General features: G+C 45.3%; 1 protein-coding gene across 2 annotated transcripts in view; it reads right to left on the minus strand.

Annotated features, from left to right (window-relative positions):
• The window catches only part of Map2k5 (mitogen-activated protein kinase kinase 5), a 220,813-nt gene that overhangs the window by 75,447 nt on the left and 122,805 nt on the right, over nucleotides 1–22,561 (minus strand). For both annotated transcript variants that reach the window (XM_032910909.1, XM_032910908.1), the window contains exons 16-17: nucleotides 21,572–21,643; nucleotides 96–125 (exon numbers count right to left, since the gene is read on the minus strand). In XM_032910909.1, coding sequence (XP_032766800.1) covers nucleotides 96–125; nucleotides 21,572–21,643 — 102 coding nt within the window. The remainder of the gene's footprint in view (nucleotides 1–95; nucleotides 126–21,571; nucleotides 21,644–22,561) is intronic.

The following is a 22,561-nucleotide window of genomic DNA, read 5'->3' on the forward strand; positions in this document are numbered from 1 at the left end:
TTTATATGTGGCTCAAATGTTCACAATCGCTTCCTGTACCTTCATACATAGGAATGAATGTCACAGTGGCAAATGGCAGTAATGAACAATCTTACCTGAGGATATGGAAACCTCCCAAGAGCAAGCTGGGAAAGAAAATAATATTTGTCTAGTTATAGATTTGCATGCAGGGCAGATCTCCTTAAGACAGACAAGGACTACATTTCAGAATTGCATCTCACATGTAAAAAGCATCCACACCTCTATCGTATGAAGTAAATTATTGCTGTAATTACATTATAAACTGTATTTAGAATGGACATTTTAGTAGATAATATCTTATCTCTGATAAAAACATTTTCATTTAATAAACTAAATATTGTCCCACATACTTTCTCTTCGGTGTATTCTCAAATCTGGGGAATTCTTCACATGTATGAGTGTGATGGTTTCCCTGGGACAGAGGTGTACAAATCTGTGGGCCTTTTCTCTTGAATATGGGAACATCTAGTTGTTTCTGGAGCACAGCTCTATGGTTTTGAGTGGGCTGTATTATGAAATCGAAACCTGGGTTCCCATTTTCACCCACTTACCTTTTTATGCTTCCCTGTCAGTTAGGAGCCCAACCACCAGTATAAAACTGGCCACGGATGATTGTGAGGATGGGACTGGCCAGGGAAGGCTGCCAGGATGGATGGGAGAGTGAACCCTCCATGCCTATTTTGATTTGTATATTACCCTTGTTTCTGGGCTAGTGACTTCTGTTTCCTGGCTTGTTACAACTAAGCAACTGGAACAAGAAAAGGCTTGATACAATGTAGTAAGATCAGACTCCTCCCATCCCCATTATCTCTCTTTCAACAGTGTCTCTGCATAGTGTGCTGTCCAGGCTGGCCTCAAACTCACACACCCGCCTGCCTCTGCCTCCTGAGTGCTGGGAATAAGGGCCTGAACCAACCAGCTTGGTTTATAGCAACCTATTTAAAGGAAGCAATCATGAAAATGTTCAGCTTCCTGGCCTGGCCCACCCTCCATTCTGAGCCCCTCCACATGTATCTGCACAGGAGAAGCATACATAGCACCCGGGAAGCCAGAGTGCATCCGAGCACATGGGCCTGCAGGGCAGATACAAACCCTCAAGGAATTCTCACAGTTAGTCAAGAGAAATCTAGGGACTGTCCCCAAAACTTGCCTCTCAGTCCAGTGTTCTCAGCACACTGGCACTGTCTTCCGAGAGCCTGACAGCTGCAGACTTGTTTCAAAGACACTAACACTTCTCAAACACTTCAAAATGGTGTTTAAAATCATTTCATGCAACAAAAGAACACTTCTTTCACTTTATGAGAACTAATCACAGCTTGCATTTAAGATGATATCTCTTAGCTTGATGATCATGTGACTTCTGGGTAGCCTGAGGCCTGAGTGCCCCATGTATATTCAAACCCTGAATACCTACAAAGATTACTAAAGGATAGACTGAGGTGTTGAGGTTTCAAAGCTCCAAGGGCAGTTTGAACAGCAATGTAATAACAATTAACCATATGAGTTCGTACGGTGGCCCTCTGAGAGGGTGAACACTCACTTGGGTGTGTGTGTGTGCCGCGTGCACCTCTATGTGTTCTAACACATAGATATTCTATATCTAGTTAAGTGCCACGCTGTATTCATACCTCATGTACATTAATAAGTATATGGATTTTCAAGATATAAACTGAAGCTATCGTTTCACTGGATGGGTTTCCTCAATCTTTCCACTTCAGATAAGAAAACATGTCGAATGAGGCAGAGGAGGGACGATGGAGGTTTACCTGCGCCCGCAGCGTCTCAGATGCTTTCCTGCTTCGGCAGGGTCCCTGCACTGGCAGGGGCTTGTCTGCCGGCTGCCGTCTAAATGCTGCTATGCTGCCCCCACCCCGCTCTCGTATAACACAAGCCGTGGCTTATCTTAGATTTGAAAACTACAGGGTGTTACTATACTTCTGTGAGTGTGCAGACTGACTCAGGAGCCTGTGGTGTGTTCTGCTGGGGTACCAATCTGTAATAACCTGAGAGGCAGTGAGGAGTGACCAAAAGCTGTACCCATTATCACATTGATCTGTATGAATTTCATCTGGGGGAAAGATACAGTACAAGATGGATTTCTCATCTAAAATGGCTAAGAGCCTAATGACTGTTAGAACACATCGAAAACACAGTGGCTTAATCTCTTACAGGGAAATGCCACTATTCACGGACAGACATGTTGAACACATCACTGGGACTGAGGAAGATTTCTGCCTACATGACTGACTGGCAGAGGCAACCTGCCTACCATACACATTATCAAGATCTACGTGACCCAGTAGATGCCGACACTCCTGGTTCTTGTAGCTAAAGAATTAAGGAACAAGACAGGTCTGGTGGTGTATATCTATAATCGCAGCACTTTAGAAAGTTATAGCGATAGGATACTGACTTCAACATTAGCCTCAGCTCTTTCCAAAACAAAACAAACACAGAGAAATAAAATACATGGAACGCGTAATGAACAAGAGCAGAATCACGTGAAAATCGACTCCCTCTCCTCTGAGCACAAGGCCTCTGACTGGCCAGCCATCAGTGATCTGCAGTATGGGTATGCGCACCTGGCCCCTCTGTCATAACTGGGACAGGGATGCCAGGATGGCTGGTGTCACTCATTTAAGACACTTCTGTGCAGGAGGACAGAGAGAAGACTTGGTGTGGGCAGTCTGGTGGTGGCCCCTTTGCCCCATCTGCTAGGATCAGGCAGCAGTGGCTGATCTGGGCAAAGCAGCATTCCTGGGTTTAACTTCGCTTCATGTTTTCCTGACCTCTCCCATTGGGACCTCAGTCCTGCTGGCATTTTGCAGGTGTGACCTCTTTGGATTTACATGGCAGAGAAGGCTCCTTTGCCATTGACAGGTAGGTACCACTGCCGTGGTAGCAGGATTGTCACTTCCTCTCATCACCAATGGGTTGCTGTGGCGGCTTTCGGCTCCCAGCTTTACACTAGTGAGCTCAGGCAGGTGTGCCCGCTGCACTACGACAGTTGTTTGAAGGCCCCTCTAGGGGACTCTGCCTTCACGTGTGTCCTTTTCTTTCAGTCTAATGTAGCTCCAGTTGACTGGGGAGTAGCTATTGACTCCCCAGTACTTGTCTTATGACAATGTGGGTGGAATCACGAGGGTAGGCCCTGAACCCCTTTGTCAAGCTTTCAGTTGGAAGTAGAAATGGCATCCTGAGCACACATGGCTGCATGAACTTCTTCACAGAAGTCAAAATAAACACTGAGCCCTTCTAGGAGGGAGCACATATGTTGTGGGCCTTTCAGACGGCTGGGCCTGCACTGCTCGCTGCTCTTACCCTACTGGCCTATTAATCAACATGCATTTCCCCAGTTTTTATTGTCAAGGTATTATAAATTAGGAAACTTACAAAAGAGAGTGTGTAATCTTCTCTGAAATGGCCTGCAGATATGTCACTGTACTAAATGTGTTTCAGATTTAATGAAGCTTTAATGTCCTTTTTAATTTTGCCTGTTTCTGTATCACCAGGGGTCGGGCAAGGCAATCAGCACTCAAGAGGGTGGTTTGGTTTAAAACTAGGAAAAAACTCATTTGCTTATGAGTTGCACTGTATTTTCTTAATTAAATTTACTGAGTAAAATGGTTTAAGTTCAGCCAACCAATGACCTTTGTGTGTAGATTTAGATTTATAAATAGGTTAACAGTTAAAGTAAGGGGGAGGAAAAGAAGGATCACAACAAAGCAAACAGATTAGAGCTTGGCCAACAGGGATCCCACTCGCTGTCATCTTCACAAGGGAAGCATTTAAATATAGACAGCTTAAGTCCAGTGTTTAAAAAAAGTGCACTAAAGACATGAAGACATGCCGGCAATCCATCAACAGACTCTCTTACCCCTCACTCCCAGGAGGAGACGGGGGACTTTGTGCAGGACCTGGAACAGGTCTACTGCTCATGGCTGGGGCGGAGGCGGGCAGGGGGCAGGGAAAGCATTCTATTTAATGTTAAATAAACAAGTGAATTTTTAATTCCAAACACTAAACAGTCTACGAGCTGGTCAACAGAGGGTGTGGGACACTTTTTGTATAAATGAAAGAAAAAGGAGGCCGTGGACCTGGCCACACTGGGAATACACTGAAATAACAGGGCCCTAACGTTTCACTGTGAGACCAGAAATGTTCCTCAGAGGCATTTATTGATCTTTGATTTGACCAACCATAACCTACAAATTGTTCTTGAGGTAGCAGCACTGGAGTACGTTGGATTATATACTGTAAATAATAAATATATTTGGGCATCTGTATGTGTAACACACATACATACACACACACTCATACACACACACAAGGGGGGGAAGGAGAGAGAGAGAGAACTAGAACAATTGTCAAATACATAATAGAAACCCTTTGTATTTTAACAGAAAGTTAGGGTAAAAATATTTACAAAGTAGCAACAAGACAGGGAAATTACCCTCACAGAACTGTAAAGAGAGAAGAGGCAAGGCGGCCAGCAGCAGCGGAGGGCAGACTCAGACCAAGTTACCTACTCAGGTCATCAGTGATGCAATGGGACGAGTTTTAAGTTTACACTTGCACTAAAAGGCACTCAGTTTAAAAAAAAAAAAACCACCTTAATTTAGACATATCTCGGCATAACTGCAAATTGAAAATAAGCATTTTCAATATAGCTGAAGGGAGACTTTATAGTCCGAAATGTTCTAAAATTTGTTCTTAATTACCTTGTGTGCACTTTACACAATTAAACGTCCATCTAAGGAGTTTGCACTTAGACTGTGTGCTGCAGTTAAGCTTCCATTTCATAGAAGCCCGACAGTCACTTGGTACATTCAGACACAGTGACTTCAAAACACAAAATAGACTTAACTACTGAATGACATAAAATTCCCTAGGTGAGTTTTCATCCCAAGATCAATTTGCTCAGGCCTAAAGATCGAGCTTAAATCACCTCAAACTACGCTGGAGAAGATCCACAATAAATATTAAACACTGTAAAATCTACCTACGGTTTGACATTTCTCCCATGTATCAATTTCATTGTCCGCTTATGGAATGGTTTCAAGACAATCCAAAGGATATAACAGCAATTTGCCAGTGTTAAAGAGCTTCAGAGGTTAAACTAACAACAAAGAACGCAGAAACACACAGTGTCTTGAAGTAGGGTTTCAATTAAATGTGGAGAATTTAGCAATGCAGGACCAAAAAAAAAAAAAAAAAGAGTTACAAATTAATTTAATCTTCTGCCTATAGTTTGCAGCTGCACTCCAAAGTGTCTAGGGCTTAAGAACAAAGCCTTGCAAGGCCTTGGAGTGAGGGAAGCTTCAATTTTTAATGTATAACGCCATTAGCTGCTAACTTGTGGAATCTGCGACCCCTGTGGAGGGGCATAAGTGCGAGTAACAGAGACTGATGAAATGACATATCTGTTCGTGTCTAGAACCACGACGAAGAGGGTTATTACTAACACCATCAGGCCCACCGAAATCTGCCCTAATAACCTTTGGGACCCTCCACGTCCTCAGTTCTCGCTATATCAAATATATTGAAATCAAAACCTAATTCACTTTAATTAAAGACAATTAGTTTGTTTTACTATTATTGTTTAACTCATATGATGTGATAATGCATTGGAAATTAAAGATGGGATAATAAATGTAATGAAGGTGTCACACTCCACACCTCCTCTAAGCCTGGAGAGATTAGCTTCTCACTAACGTCTATTTCAGGAAGGCTTAGGAGCAGACCATTAGAAGCCGCACAGAGGCGTCTCATCTGCAGAGAATATGGTAGAGCCAAGACTGTCTCTTTCCTTAGTCAATTTAGACTTATCTTGACATAATGCTTTCCTACAAACTCCAAGGATTTCTTTAACACAAACAGAATTATTGCCCAATGGAGGCACCAGAAGCTTAATTAATTTGCCCAAGGTCATACTGTAAGTTGGTGGCAAAGCTTGTTAAATTATTAGAACGCTGGGCTCTACAGATGTTTTGGCAATGGCAGGGAACCCTGTCTGCGAAGGCCCCTGGGGACTTCCGGTGCACTGGGTGAACCTCAGCAAATAACTCATTATGCCTGCACGAGGAGCGCCAAGTGCCCCTGAGAGCTGGGAAATAATGTTTTTCTTCTCTTTGTGTAGAAAGAGCCTAACTGGGAGGTTCCTGCCAGGCTTGCTCCTTAACATGTGCCAACATTTCTAAAGGAAATCCTCATCTTCGCCAGACTCCACAGATCGTGAGTAGATTTATTGTAACTTAAGGAGCCCAAGCACAGTAGCACAAAAGGATAAATCAAGCACTTCTCCATCACTCAGAAGGTCTTGCATTCTACCCCAGATTACCAGTAATCATGGAGGAAAGACAGCATTACAAATAAATGATTCTAATACAGCATTGCTGTTTTTCTAATTAGAAATGGGCTTATTACAGTGGACGCTTAAATGGGGAGAGGGCAACAGTAATTCACGAACACAATATCCTAATGCTGGTCCTTTAATTGCTTTATTTGTTTCACTGTTAGAAATGATTGCTTGCTGTGGCCCAACCATGAATGCTCAAAAGCATGATACATTGAGGTCTCAACCTGGGCAAACTGTACCTAAACTTACACTTTATTGCAGCTTAGTTCACAATCTTCACCTAATATAGGGTTATCTCCCAGTGCAGCAAGAGGATAAATCATCCTGGAATATTACTCCGGCAAAGTTTAGCTGTGAGTGCAGCATATGGGCTTTCGAGCCACTGAAGCAAAAGCCCATAAAATACACTAATTACTGGAAGTTATGGTCACTGAGTGATTGATAGTGCTCTGTGAGGCAACTTCCTCATTTTCAACTCTTCTGACGGGCTCATCCGCCACATAGCAATTACTAATTCATGACCCACCCTCAGGCACCAGTACCTTTCTCCTAATTCTTCCGCTAGCAAACTACTGCCAGGGCTGGACAGTGTCTTTTCTTCATCCTGAAGGGCCAGTGAGGATGGTAAGAAGTAGATTCCATGCTGAAGACAATTGTTTTGAATATTTAAAGGTTTCTTAGTGTTCTTAACCCTGCTGACCTGGAATCCATGTCATCTTTTCCTCCCATAATACTAATTTACTTGCATCCTTTTTTGTATATAAATGTGTGTGTGTGTGTGTGTGTGTGTGTGTATGCGCGAGTGTGCATGTGCATGTGTGTGTGTGTGTGCATGTGTATGTGTATGCATGCATGTGAGCATGTACATTTATCTGTCTATCTGAATACATTAAGCCAAGACCTGGCTGAACAACTTTTGGACTGAATACTGTGTTTAAAGGTAATAAATTAATTTCAACTAGGCCACAGTAAATATGAGGCTGCTAATTGTTAAACTTAATAAAAAAAAAAAGAAGAAGAAGAAAACGCCTATGTAAAAGCCCACTTTTGTGGCCTTGTAGACATTCTAATTGTTCTATGTTGATTTTCATCAGTGGCTCCGCTCACGCAATGCTAATTAAAATATCTGGCATATAACGAAATCTCTAAAAGTCACTTACAAACAACTGCAAAAAGGTCTCCTTTGATGGCAGTCCGTGCATTAGAGGAGACTTGGTGTGAGATTTTGAATTAGAAAGATGTAGAGTTAGAATGGATAAAAGCAACCACTTTATGTTTGTAATAGAAAAAGCATTGTTCTTCAAATGACTGCAAAGCCCTAACTGCAGTAGCAAGGGTGGTTCCTATGTGGAACCTTAGCTGGTGTGACAGGTGACAAATGGAATCTGCCTGCTTTTCAGGACACAGCTCCCACGTATTCCCTTGTTCTTCCTTCTCTTTGGGGAGTCTGTTCCGGAAGACTCTGGCCACAACTGAGCAAGCAAATCCATACTCCTTGCTTTATCACAGCCTACCTAGTAAGGGCCAGAATTCAACATCTCCCTGTATCTCTAATACCTGGTGGATTTTATTTAGCCCTGTGTACAACACTAAGCCAAGAGCTTTTTATGTTCTTCATGACACCAGAAATACAATTAGGGCCAACAACGGGCACTAGACAGGTCTAGGCTGGCATGGCTTGGTTGCTTAGCTAACATGCCAAATGGCCATACGACATGCTCCTCAGCATCAGGGGCTGCTGTCTTAGGAGACAGAGTCTCTAGTCTAACACATCTCTACCTAGAAGGACCAGTGGCTACCACTCACACACATCTAAGCATTATAATTAATTCAGATGGATTATTTCTTATTAAAGACTTAAAAATGGAAATTTATCTCACGTGCTTAATGCTAACCACTGGTAGCCTTGTAAGAATTAAAAAATGACATCCCTTTAAGGTGAGTGTCCCTTTAATGCTGACTTGTCCTCTGACAACAGGTGGCTTCAACCATGCCACATTTCTTAGAGGACAACTTCCATGGCTCCCAACTCTAAACTGTTTTCTGTAGTCATGCAGCTGAGGACACTTGAGAAAACAACAGGGCTGGCGTTTAGTCTGCTGAGCTCAAGCGAATCTTGATTTCTTTTCTTTCTTTTTTTTTTTATTAACTTGAATATTTCTTATATACATTTCGAGTGTTATTCCCTTTCCCGGTTTCGGGCAACATCCCCTCCCCCTCCCTTCCTTATGAGTGTTCCCCTCCCCACCCCCCCCATTGCCTTCCTCCCCCCAACAGTCTAGTTCACTGGGGTTCAGTCTTAGCAGGACCCAGGGCTTCCCCTTCCACTGGTGCTCTTACTAGGATATTCATTGCTACCTATGAGGTCAGAGTCCAGGGTCAGTCCATGTATAGTCTTTAGGTAGTGGCTTAGTCCCTGGAAGCTCTGGTTGCTTGTAAGCCGAATCTTGATTTCTATCCTAGTTCAAGGTCAGGGAGTCAAAATGGGATGATATTCTACCACTCTTGGCTTGGTATGTGCTGCTGCTCTAGCTGGACAGTGTCTGCTGTATCCACCCCGCTCATCAATACGCAGAGTGACAACATTTCTTCCAGAGGTCTGTAGCGCACTGTTTCCAAGATGGACTTCACCCCATCCCTAACCATGACACTTCTACAGACTGACCTTGGTGCTTCCTCATCAGGAGCCTATGTCTTTTCAGCAACACATGACAGAATCCATTCTGTCCCATTTCTGAGGTTGGAACTTAACAATCCTACAGCTTTTACCAGCTTACAACACAAGGTACAAGGAGGTTAGCCATGAGGAAGCAGAGGAGGCAAGTGCCTGTGAGGCAAGAATACCTGAACAGCTATGCCCCGCCTCCCTGCTCTCCAATCAGATGCCACACATGCTGGTGAAGCAGTGTGGATTCCCCATTCTTAAGTACTGGAGAACAAGTTCCAGAGGCCCTTCATGCTGAAAGGGATGACTGAACCCTGCTAGGACTCCTGACCCACAGGACCCCAAGGACATGAATGTTTGTTATTTTAAGAACTCATCTAGAGTGGCTTATTAATCAGCAAAGGATAAAAGCAAGCTTCTCCCAGGCTTTGAGGGCAGCCTTCCCTCTCATCAGCACAGCTTCCGGCCAGGTGCTCCTAGAGCAGGGTCTGTGCCAACACAACTCCGGACAGATGACCACACTGAACTCTTACCCACACACTTCCTATTACCTCAGATGTATCAGCGAGCAGATTAATTTTTGAATAAAATGAACTAGACTTTGGTTTCTGGAAAGAACAGGCACCTTGCAAAGTGAGACAGACCCACCGTGGGGCATTGTCCAGTAGAGCTGAGAAACAGCTTTGCTTAGGAGCACAGCCAGCTCACCCGGGCCTTTATGTAATGTTCCGCTCACTGTCCCTCCTTATCAAAAGCAGTGCGCCTCATCTGAGAGACAGGAACTGGCTGCTCTATGCAGCCTGGAACAGCCATTGAACCATCTGGAAAGGTCCTTCAATTTCTCTGGATCTCAGCTTCCTCACAGCATGGGAGCTTTGATACTTACAAAGTAGAGCCGCCTTTGAGAGCACCCATCACTAATTTCTCATCATTTCCCATCACTCCAGGCAGAAGCTTATGTAGGGTGACAAGTACCAAAGGCTTCTAAGAGCTATGTGCTACCTTCTGGTTAGAATGTCATTGAGCAGAGGAATATCAACAGTTCTAATGGGGAAAGAGCACCAGAGTTCATATTGGAAAGTCTCAATTCTGGCTGCATGGCTACACGTGGCACTGGTGGGCACATCCCACCTCTAGAGTGGCTTTCTTAGGGCTAAGGGGCATGAGCCACCAAGTTCTGCAATCTTCCTTCTTTAGTTAAAAAACAACAACATTCTAGTTTCTAAGGAAAGGATAAGGATGTAAAAGGACTTCCTAAGTAGGTGTGGTGGACACGTCACTGTCACATTCAAGTTCAGAGCTGAAGTATGTAAGGCAGTCTGCAGGATTGAGGGCAGCATTTCAAAGCCGTTCCCAGGTCACTGGATAGAGGAGGGAGAGGATTCTAGGAGCAGTAGATCTTGCCACTGGGTATCTCTAAGTTGAGCTACAGCAGTTGCCTGAGTTGTCAGTCTTGTGGGACACATCCTTTCCTCACGCCCTTTCAGATCTCTACTCAGGAGGTAACACCATGCCACTAGCTCCTCACATCATCAGGACTTCTGTCTGAGAAGTTACAACTGCCAAGCACCCTTCTTCAAACCGTCGGCTCCATGGAGGCAGGATTTTGCAATTTTGCTCACAACAGGCACCAGTGATGGTCACAGAGCCTGCCATGTGCTAGCTAAGAGACAAAATGCACAAAAATAACTGTATTTGATCTACACTCACACTGGTCTCTTTTATGAAGAATTTCTTCTGGGACAAGTGGCCATTCTACTCCCACTTAAATGTCCTTAGGGACGTTTTCATCGCCAAGTGGAAAGATTATTGGGCTTTATCTATTAGAAAACTAGATTTATCTGGGCCTGGTGGATCACACCTTTACTCTCAGCTCTCAGGAGGTAGAGACAGGTGGATCTCTATAAGTTTGGAGGCTAGCCTGGTCTACAGAGTGAATCCCAGGACAGCTGGGACTAAACAGAGAAAACTCTGTCTTGAAAAACAAACAAACAAAATAAAAAACAAAAAAAACCCCATAAACAACAAACAAACAAACAAAAACGCAGAAAAGTATATTAAACAATGCTATGAAACTTTTTTAGATTTATTTTGGTTTTGCTTTTAGCTTTGGAAGATTTGCCTCAATGGATGTAAATCAACAGCTTGCTTCTTCTCCACCAATAATCCTTCAAACATCCGCACTGAGGTGTCAGATGCCAGTACTATCTTATTTCTTTATTTTTTATGTCAAGCTTGTTGATTCTGGTGTCTGTGTCTACAGGCTAGGTGACATGGGTGTGTATTGTTGGAGAAAAATACTTCAATTAGTCTAAAATACATCAAAACAATAAAATGTTTACTTGGAATTGTAAGCACCTGCCCTGTCCTGCTTTGTTAGCCCCAGGGCTGCTGAATACACAGCACAAAGCCAGCCCAACAGTGCTGTATTCAGGGAAAGCACTAGCTCTGCCTGCCAGTTCCACATTCATGCAGTTGCCGATGACCTTGGAACAGGCACATTTAGGCTGAGACAGCTGGACCCCTCAGGACCTTGCAAAAGACTAGACTCCATCACCTGCTAAAGTCACTTCAACAGTTTTGCCCCCACTCCAGCAAGTTATAAAAACCATTAGATCAAAAAGTCACAGGGTAGGAAAGTTTCTAGTTATGACATAATTATAGAAAGATGAGCAGGAGTGAGGGATGGGTGGCAGAAACAGTCCCATGTTCTTTACCTCCACAAGAGCCAAGGGAAGGGTGAGAGGTCCAAAGGAAGGCTCCAGAGCCACACCCTTGCGACCTGCCCATGCTCTGAGATATGTGTGCTCTCATAAACAGGGATGCCATCCCACAGCTGCAAGGGCAAACCAAGCTCACTGTGGAAGAAGGTTCAGCCTCTGCTCGAATTTTTAAAAAGAGGAAGTAAGTCAGGCTGCACTGAGTGTGTAGGGTTAAGGGTTGTGGGGAAACACAGAGGCAGGAGGACTGTTGCAAATTTGAAGAGCATGCTTTACATAGCAAGTTCCAGGCTAGTCAGAGATACATATAAAGATCCTGTCTCAAAAAACAAAAGGATAATAAATTTAAAAAGGAGGAACTATGGGAAGCTGAGTGAATTGTACCTAACGCCAAGCTTTTCATGATCTAGGAAAGTGGGCAGCAGCTGCTCCAGGGCACCAGGGCTACCTGCCACTCCTCAGACCAGGCTCCCAGGCTCTCGGGAAGCAAAGCCTCAGCTCCCCCAGTGTGGGTTTGTTTTGTGGTTTTGGCAGGAGGTGGAGTCAATTCTGGGTAATGTTCCGTAGTTTGAGTCACCCGCTAAGAACATGGCACACATGGGATACTAGTCTAAAGAGCTTGTCTTTGCCTCCCGCCTCCTCTTTCTTCTCCAGTTTTGATGTCAAGACTGAGGTGGCCCAATCAGGTGATGCCCCTGCCTCCTGCTCCCTCATGATGGGATAATCAGTGTGTGCCACATTACCTGGCTGAGCAGCTTACCTTCCTCCCCCCACTACCCCCCTTCAAGGGTTTTTCTGTGTAGCCCTGGCTGCCCTGGAACTTGCTCTGTAGACCAGGCTGGCCTCAAACGCAGAGATCCACCTGCCTCTGCCTCCTGAGTGCTGGGATTAAATAAAGGAATATGTCACCACGCCACCTGCAGCTTACTTCTTATTTATTTATCTTATTTTTTTTTCTTTTATGTGCATTGGTGTGAGGATGTTAGGTTCCTTAGAAGTTACGGACAATTGCAAGCTGCTTGTTGGTGCTGGGAATTGAACCTGGGTCTTTTGGAAGACAGTGCTTTTAGCCACTGAGCCATCTCTCCAGTCCTGCAGCTTACTTCTTCTTCTTTTTTTTTTTTCTTTTCTTTTTTTTCCGGAGCTGGGGACTGAACCCAGGGCCTTGTGCTTGCTAGGCAAGTGCTCTACCACTGAGCTAAATCCCCAACCCCTGCAGCTTACTTCTTAAAGTGACTTTATGTGGTTACTAATGTTAAATGTTTTAAAAATAGTCCCGACTACTATGCTCTAGTCTTGCTTCAAGAATGTGTTTACTCATTACCTTAACAGGTGTAGCAAGGAAAGTGACTGTATTCTCAGAAATGTGTCTGACAGTTTTGCTCTGGCTGTCCTGGAACTCACTATGTAGACTAGGCTAGCCTTGAACCCACAGATATTTGCTGCCTTCTACGTCCTGAGTGCCAGGATCAAAAACATGTGCCACCACATCTGAACTCTTGCAAAAACCAAAACCAAAACCAAAACCTATTTATTATAAAAATTCAAAATTTCATTCTCTTCAGGCCTCTTTCTCACATATCTCATTAAGAGTAAGGCATGGCTCTTAATGTTAGCAACTCAAGATGCAGAGGCCACAAGTTCAAGGCTAGCCTGGTATACTTAAGGAGCACTAGTCAATTTATGCAACACAGTAAGAACAGCTCCTGTGTGGGACATGTGGACTGGCTGAGGGCTTCCTGTGAACTCCATCTGGTTGGGCAGCTGTTGGTAAACAATCAACCTCTGGGCCCATTAGACTTCCTGGCCAGACCTCCCTGGAGAAAGTCCCTGCCAATCTTTTGTCTGTGGTCTTGGCCACTGGTGATCCAGCAACAATGCAGGGGTATGCAGCCTTTAGAGCCTCTTCTTGGTTACAGGGACCAGGTTTTTATGACCCCAGATGCCTTCTATTCTCCCAGAACCTCTACTCAGTCTCATATTGGGCCTGAGGAGAAAGTCACTGGTTTGCCTCATACGCTGAGCTGGGGAGATGGTCTGTGGTTAACAGTCTCACTGCTTCTCAAACAGACTCTGAGGGCTGTGGGGCTGTGTACTCTCAAAATGCAAGCAAGGGCTTGGTTTAGCACCAGAAAACAGAAGCAAAAACAAACATCTGAAACAGTTCTCTAGGCCCAGTCTTTACTGTCAGCTTCAGGCATCGGGGCTATGAGGTACAGAGTTTTGGGGTGTTTTTCTCCAGCCAGGCTCTGCCCTTGCTAGCCTTACTGCTGATGGAGGGCCTTCACCCCCCACACATGCTGTTCCTCACCAATCACTGTTCATCTGTTTTATCACATCCAAAATCTGGGGGTGGCTGTTGTGAATGAGGGCTCCTGGGAAGAGGCTGTCTACAGAGAAGTGCAGGACTGTGGAAAGACTGGAATGTTGTGGGCCCATTGGCTAATGGCCGTGTCTTGGGCTAGTTCTAGCCACCCCCAACCCCCACCACAGCAGCCATTCTCTGCCCACCTCTATATGAATTGACATCTCGCAGCTGATAACTAGAAAGCTTCTAGAATCTATTAGCTTAACAGACCACTAGTTCTCACCAGTCCTAAAGCAAAGAACATCAGGAAACAACACCCTGGGCCTTTAGAAGCTTCCTCTGTCTCTTGGAACTGCCTCTCTGATGCGCCATTGATGCAAGTTAAACGTGCCTTGATTTATGACTTTCTTTGTTCTGTACAACTAGGAAACTTCATGAAATTGTGTCCACACAGGAATATAGAATTTGAGATAACCTAAATCTGTGTTCCTGGGTCATAGTCACTCAAAATGGCTCTAGAGTCAGCTCTAGCTTCTTGCTGTTAAGATGCAGCTATGCCTTTTGTGTTGGCGATGTCCTCCTGGGGGGCAGGGGTGCGATTTGCCTTCTGTATTGTCAGTAGTGCTTGAGTTGAGTGGGATCTAACCCTGCAATCTGCTCATCTCCTGTGAGCTGGCTCAATGTGAGCATTTCCAAAGCTGCCTCCTTTGAAGGAAAGAGTTGACGATGCCTCTGTTTCTCACTGTGGCCTGACCCCACACGGGTACAGCTGCCACCTCAGAGGCAGAGACTGAAACCCTGAGACACCATGTACTGCAGCCAAGGTTCTTTGCTTAGGCTGCTGTGGTTGAGGTGGAATTTGATTCCGGGTCTGCTGTGTTGGCAAAGAGAAATCACTTCTTCATGTGTGGGTGACAAGTGACACTCCACAAACATCTCTCAAAGGCTCCATCAGAGCTAAAGTCTGGGCTTGTTTTCATGACTGCTTTAAAGCTCTGTACAGCTGAGCCACAAAGATCCCTGAGCCCCCAGTAGGGCACTGGGATGGCACTGGGTACTGTAGGTCATGAGGGAATCGGATTCGAATCGTGTATAAATTACTTAGCTATGACGCAGGAAATGTCCACGTCACAAGCTAGACATAGATGATGGTCAAAAGAACAAGAGCCGCGCTCGGCTGCTGAGAAGGATACATATTCAAGTTATAGCTTGGGCAAATGAAGGAAACTGCATTCACATGACAGGAGAGTGTCAGAGCACGTGGATTGTTTTGGTAAAGGTAATGCTAAACTTCAGGAAAGGGCTGGGGGCACAGCTCAGAGGTAGAACATGTATCCATGGAAAGCCTGAAATGCCATCCCTGGCACTACAAAAAACAAAACAAAACAAACAAACAAAAAACAAATAAACTCCCCCCCCCCAAAAAAAAAGTTGGAAGGAAAAAAAAAAAACCACAGAAAACCTGTGTCAAAACAATGGAGCCCATAGAAACCCTTCCGAGGTGGTGTTACTTTGATGACAATGACCTTGTGTGACTCTCCGAGTATGTGCTTCACCTATCTGGAGACATTTTCTAAGCCATGGTCCTTGCTTTCATCATTTAACACATCGTTCAGAGCACTTCAATAAGCAGTGCGGGTGGCAAAGAGGAGCCTCGCAGGACTGGATGACACACCAATTAACCAAGCATGTCGAGCCAGCCTGCTCCGCGCCTCAGACTCAGGAGACAGGAGGGAGGCTGCAAACAAAGGCAGAAAGAGCGGGGGACAGTGTGAAAAGAGCAAGTGTGTGCTGGAGACGGACTTGCGGTCTGACTCCTGCGGAGAAGTCTATCGGGAGACTACTCACTGCCAACCTCAGTAAGGTTTCTGAGAGCCCTCCCCATAGAGTTCCTAAGCAGAGCCCTGTGGGCTGTGCCTTTCCAAAGGAAGTTTTTGTGTGTTTTGCTTACTTCATTTTAACATTTTTAAATGGTTTATTTATTCAAGACAGATTTATACTATGTACTCCGGCTAGTCTGGAGCTCCATTATATAGACGAGACCAGACCTGTGTGCCTCTGCCTCCTTGGTGTTGAGATTAAAGCTGTGTTCCACTACGCTTAGTCTTTAACACCCGGGCCTGCCAAACACCTAGTGTATGCGTCCATGAGTGTGCGTGCACGGAAATACAGGTGGAGTGTGTGAGGGAGCACATGTGGCTACCTTGAGTATATCGGAGGTCAGAGGGCAATTCTGTGATCCCTGCACCTTTAAGTAGGTTCCAGGGCTTAAACTCAGGCCCTCAGGCTAGCAGAGCAAGACTTTTACCCCAGGCCATCCCAGCAGACCATTGTTTGGTTTTAGAGATGAGGTCGTGCTGTGTATCTCAGGCTGGCCTCAAACTCAAAATCACCCTGCCTCCATCCACCTCTGCAATACTGGGATTATAGATGGGTTTCACCACAGCAGGCCCCTGTTCCTTTAAAACTCTCATGCCTCATGCTGGGCACACAGGGTTAGAGGACAGAGTGCACTGGTGTTTTCTCCTCTGAAAGACCATCTTTGGAACATGTGGCTGTTTATCTCCCATTTATAGACTTATGCTGTGACTCAAAAGACATAATATGAAGAACAATTAACTAGTGAAAAATCACATGAGCAGACTCTCCTCAGCCACTCTCTGTAAGACTAGGTAAGGACTACATTGTTTATGAAATTAAGAAGCTGCCTCAATGTGGCTTTGGCACCCCAACCCTAAAGATTACGAAAAATCCTTCAGACTCAGTGAAAACAAAGCCTGTGTTTTGGCAGGTCAAGCCAATTTCATCCTCAAGTTTAGTCCTGAAAAGCAGCACCAGGGGGTCACTGAGCCCAGAAGCCTTATGAAAGTGGCCAACAAGTTTGGTGGGGTGGGAGGAGCCTTCCAGCTGGCCTGAGCTCAGGGTCCTCAGTCTTGCTGGTCTCACATCTGTCTTCTGGTACTCTCAGCATTTCCATACTGATCCTTGGTACATCTTAAAGGAAAACCTCACGTCCTCGTGGCTTTTTTTCCCCACTACACAGTGAGTGCACACTGACCCCCAAAAGGGGTGCCACAAACACTTTAAAGATCTGTGTGGAAAGCCATAAGCACACAGCAGAGAAAGGGGCTGAACCCCACACCACAAGCACTACCTCAACTTAGGATGGGTGGTCTAATTTCAATCTTTGTGCTACTTTGCCGACTCAGATATTTCATACAGCTGACAACATCTGGAGGAGACCCACTTTATCCCAGGAGCAGAGGGCTGCTGGCCTGTGAGGAGATGGGGGCAGATAAAAGATAGTCTGATATTAAAGGTTCTTTGCTTAAGGCACAAATGTGGCTGTCTGCAATTCTTTTTACCAGCACACTTTAGTGGCATGTAGCATTATCTTTATGAAAGAGTTCAGTGAGAGGTCTTGCCAGGACTCCCCATGGGGGACCATGACAGCAGCTACCAAGGATGAACTGTGGAAAGGAGAGTTTAAAGAATGGGAGGTGGGGTACTGGGGACCCCAGCAGACACAGAAAAACTCCCTGCTTGGTTTCCTATTCTGGTGCCCATTTTTTTCTTCACCACAGATCCTCTTTGGCAATGAACACTGAGACTACTCGGTGTTTTAAGTCGGCTTAAAACACTGAGGAAGGTGTGCCCCATGCCAGGAGCCTTGTGAGCCTTACCCCACTGCACCGCCATCTGATTCCTCCTGAAGGGTTTACAGTAGTCCACTTCAGAGTGGGTGGAATGGCTGCAGAAGGAATCACCATTTAGTCCCTCCTCCTCCTGGTGGCAGGCTCACTTGGAGACCAATTCCACTCAAATGTCAACCCTCTGTAAGCCCCCTGCTCCCATGGGTCCTTCATCTAGCCCTTCACTGAGGCCTATCACTTCAGGGTTCTAGTGTCTTCCTCTTCCAGAGGCAGGATCTTCCTAGTTGTGCAGTCAGTGCTCTGCAGAGCCTATCCATGGCATTTAAACCGGGAAAACTGATGAACGAATGAATGAGGGAATGAATGAATGAAGGCTCTTTCTTTGGAGTGCATGCCGAGAGTTGTTTTAACAGTAAGAGCAGAGACAAAGCTCCTTCAAAGTACTGACTGTGGCTCAGGGTGTAATTTGTCCCTGAGACTTTAAGATGCCACAACAACACACACTTCTGCTTACTGTGTGCGTGTCTGTGCATGAAGTGGTATGTGTGCATGTTCATGTATGTGCAGAGGCGGAAGTCAGCCTTGGGTAACATCCTTTAAGAGAGTTTTAACAAAGGCTTTTCACCCAGAGCTTGAGTCTCATGATGGGCGGCTGGCTGGCCAGTGCACCCCAGGCTTACTTGAGTCTCATGATGGGCGGCTGGCTGGCCAGTGCACCCCAGGCTTACTTGAGTCTCATGATGGGCGGCTGGCTGGCCAGTGCACCCCAGGCTTACTCGTCTCTGCTTCCTCAGCACTGGGGTTACCAGCGTGCCTTGCCAGCTACAACTGTGTGTGCGTGCTGGGGACTACACACAGGTCCCTGTGCCTATGTGCTTTACTGACTGAGCTATGTCCCCAGCCCTGACATTTATTTTTTAAATGTAGCTCAGACTAGCCTTGACTTCATGATCCTCCTGTCTCTGTCTTGAAGGCTAGGATTGCGGGTGTGTCTGTAGAGGTTTTGGACAGTACTTATCACACTTATACCAACTCTATCTTGGTAAAAATAAAGAACCTCAGCCTTTGAGTTCTTATTTTGACCTAAGTTCCTAGGCCCTTTGGATAGTATTTTCCTTACACTGACCCTAAGAACAAAGGAGCTTGGGGTTTTCCTGCAATCTTCACTCACGAAACACCACAATGTCTCATCTACAGACTCCAAACCCCCATCTCTCTTTACCAGGAGTTTCTTTAAATAAACTTGGTATAAAATGTGAGCCAGGGGCTGGACTCTGTTCTCCCTAGAGAACTTTCCCTCCACTACTTAAGTTGCTCACATGTCACTTGCTTGCCTGATGGGCCAGAACCCTGCAAGGCCAGTGACAGCCACCCCACATTCTCAGATGGCCCTCGGTTAAGCGTCCTGTCCCTCTTGACCACCATAAACAGACATCACCTCACAGCCTGCCTCACAGCTCACATCTTCTCACTCACTTATGAACAGAAAGCATGGAGGAGCCTAGCCCTTCCACGCCCACATCCAGCTACAGGCTTCTCCTGCTCTGTACTGCATCCTGTGCTTCTCGACACCCACTCATCCTACATGCAAACTCGACTTTTCTCATACATTTCTCTATGCCCGATTCTCCTCAGGATTGCAAATGCAGAGTCGTCAGTGTCCCAGGGACTATGGACTAGTTTGCCTCCAGGACAAATGAACGTACTGGCAAGCTCCCTCCCTAAGATTATCAGCTCTTCATTAGGCTTCACACTGCTGGTGCCTAGAAAGTTATGATAGATATGTGTTTTGATACGTTACATTTATTGGGCTTCTACCAATCTTTCTACCTACTTCAACTGGTCCTCTTGTTTCCACGCCTTGCTTTACAGACATGCTCCATGGAGCACTGTGACCCGCTAAAAACTGATCAAGTCAGATCACTTGCTTCCAGGGTAATGTCTGAAGCCTTGAGCCTGGCCATTGTGGCCTCACCCCTGGCTATCTCTTTGATTTAATTTTTTCCAGCCTTTTCCTTGATAGCTCCACTCCAATCAGATACAGTATGGAGAAGGAGGACCAGTCAGCCGGTACAACTCACTGCTGTCTTGAGACTTGCTGGTCACGCTTCCTTAACAGCACCTTCCTTTTTAAAGGATAGCATCATGCAGCCCAGGCTGGCTTCCCACTCACTCTGCATCTGAAGATGATCCTGGACTTCTGATCCTCCTGTCTCCTTCTCTCTGCGTGCTGGGATCACAGTTGTCTGCCACACTGGCAAGTAAACCAGGCCTTCATGCATGCTATGCAATTATTGTATTATCAGAGCTGCGTGCCCCACCCTCTTAACAATGCTTCCATGCTTCCAGGGGGTGAGGGTGCATCTCTGTCTCAGACACACAGCTCTCCTGCAGCTGCTGGGAGTACAGGGATAACGGCAGCAGAGCTGTAGAATGTCGGTCTGTGGCAGGGCTCAGACCTCACTATTGCATAGAGAAGGAACATCAGGTGCTGAACCCAATAGGGACTGTAGACTGCCCAGGTCACCTAGGAAACAAGTACCAGTGCTAGCACTACAACCTGGGTCTTCTGTTCCCAGCATTGGGTTCTGCACCATGGGACCCCTCAACTGTTTTGCACTGTACCGATCATTTATACACATAACCAATGGGAATACTTAAAACACCAAAGGGGAATTCCATACTAGCAAAGCTGCAGTCCCACGGATCAGAGTTAGTTCATCCTGAAACAGGCTAATGATAGAACGCGCCCTTTGGATCCTGCCGAATGCTGGGTCCTCAGCTCCACCCTCACACTGCAGTCTCTCAGCTGCTGTGCACACAGTACCGCTCCTCTTAGATTACCTTTCAGGGAAAGGCAGAAGAATATGGCTTGATAAACATTGAGCATTTGATTTTGGCACCATTCCTGCTGTGCAGGTGAGCCTGATCTGAAGACATTTCCTTCCAAATACAATGGCATTCATGCGTTACAAAGATCATAGAAAATGTATTTGACCAAACAAAAGTGATAGGATTGTGATGGAAACTTGATCTGTGGTGTTATTTAAACATGTTCCTATTTTTTTTTTTTTAAAAAAAGGTTTCTTTGATAGGAACTCATGGAATTGAGAAGCTGCTCTTCAAGCCTCAGTGAGCGTTCAGGTTGTCTAGAAGTGCAATTCCTGTGAGCAAGGTGTCTTTCTAATGCAAGCTGTATGTCTATTTCTTAGCATGGAGTTCTAATAGGACTGTAACTGGCTCGCTCAGGAAAAAAAATCCATTCTAAATACAGCAATAAAGAATAAAGATATACGAGCATACTACATACACATGCCACCACCTTACCCACATGCACACATCATTTGTTAGAATGAAGTAGGTTTTTCTTTCTTTAAAAAGAGACATATAGTACATATACAACATCTATATCCATATGACTGACTATAGCCAATCTTATAAAACAATCCCCTATGGACATCACACATGCACAGGCCATCACCCTCTTCTGTTATGGAATCCTCTTTCAGAGAACAGGGTTCCAGACCACGCAGAAGGTCCACCCAGTGAACAGTTTCCATGGGCACATTTTCAGGGGCTTGGTTTGAACTGGTCTTGAGAGGGGCTGGCAAATCTGTGTTCTAACAAGCACTTCAGGTATGTCTTACACAGATGATGTATGAGAAACAGTGTTCTAGAATAATGCAGACTCAGTCCAAAAGCCACATGGGATATCAACATGGAGTCTGCAGTTAGAGGATGTCCAGTGCATGGACACTGGAGGTCTGCACTGCTCTTTCAGAGGCTCCGGTCTTCCCAATGAGGTATGTTAGTAAGGGCGGATCCACAACCACAACAGCAACATACCTCCATGAAAGAGATCCCTAAGCTCCACACGTCGGAATGGATCCCGTACTGCTCTCCCGAAATCCTTTCCGGCTGTAAGAGAGGAGGAGGGAGCTTGTGAGCTGCTGAAAGTTACCCCAGGCGTGCACACTGAATGTGAGCTCAGCTAACAGGGGAATCACCAACATTTGCATGGCATTCACACAGCAAAAGAAAATTTACACACACACACACACACACACACACACACACACACACACACACGAAATAACAGAATCCTGCACACAGTCCCTATGAAGACTACTGCTGCCAATGTTGTAAATGAAGGCTCCAGGTAGTGAGTTAATGCAGGCAGAAACTAAGATAGCAAATGAGCTAAGACTTGATCCTACACCCATCTCCCTTCAATTCAATGATTTTAATTGGGGATAGACAAATTATGTAAAATTATATACAACTTAATTAAATTTGGGCAGAAGGGTCTTGAAAACTATGGCTAAGTTTTATTTTTAGCTTTTCTGTGGAAATTTGACTTTACAGGAGGGTAAAGTGTTTGGGCTGGTCAAGAATCAGTCATACTTCGCTTCCCTAGAGTCACCACCTGTTGCTATGTCATCCCATACAGCTGTGTTTCTTGTCACAGGAATCAAAGTGTCACATATGACTCTGGGCCCTCCCTTTGGGTCATGTGGCAGGTGCCTGGTCCAGGTGCACACCTGCTCACCAGAACTAGTTGTAGACTGGGTCCCTCCTGTAAGTCCTTCAGGTTACTTACAGAAATGTTTGTGATGTACAGATGCACAACGGACTGGACAAAATGGAAGTCCTACAATAGAGCAACAGTTGCTCAAGGCTCCAGTGCTAATTAGGGCAGGGCTGAGATCCTGACCCACACCTCATTAGACAATCCTAGTCAGTTTGACAGGAGGGAGAGGTAGTCATGTGGAACTGCCAGCCAGTTATGGGAATAAAAGCACGACTGCCACTGTTGCCGCCAACAACAACAACAAA

This window comes from Rattus rattus, chromosome 8 (genome assembly GCF_011064425.1).
Source record: "Rattus rattus isolate New Zealand chromosome 8, Rrattus_CSIRO_v1, whole genome shotgun sequence".
Classification (NCBI taxonomy): domain Eukaryota; kingdom Metazoa; phylum Chordata; class Mammalia; order Rodentia; family Muridae; genus Rattus; species Rattus rattus.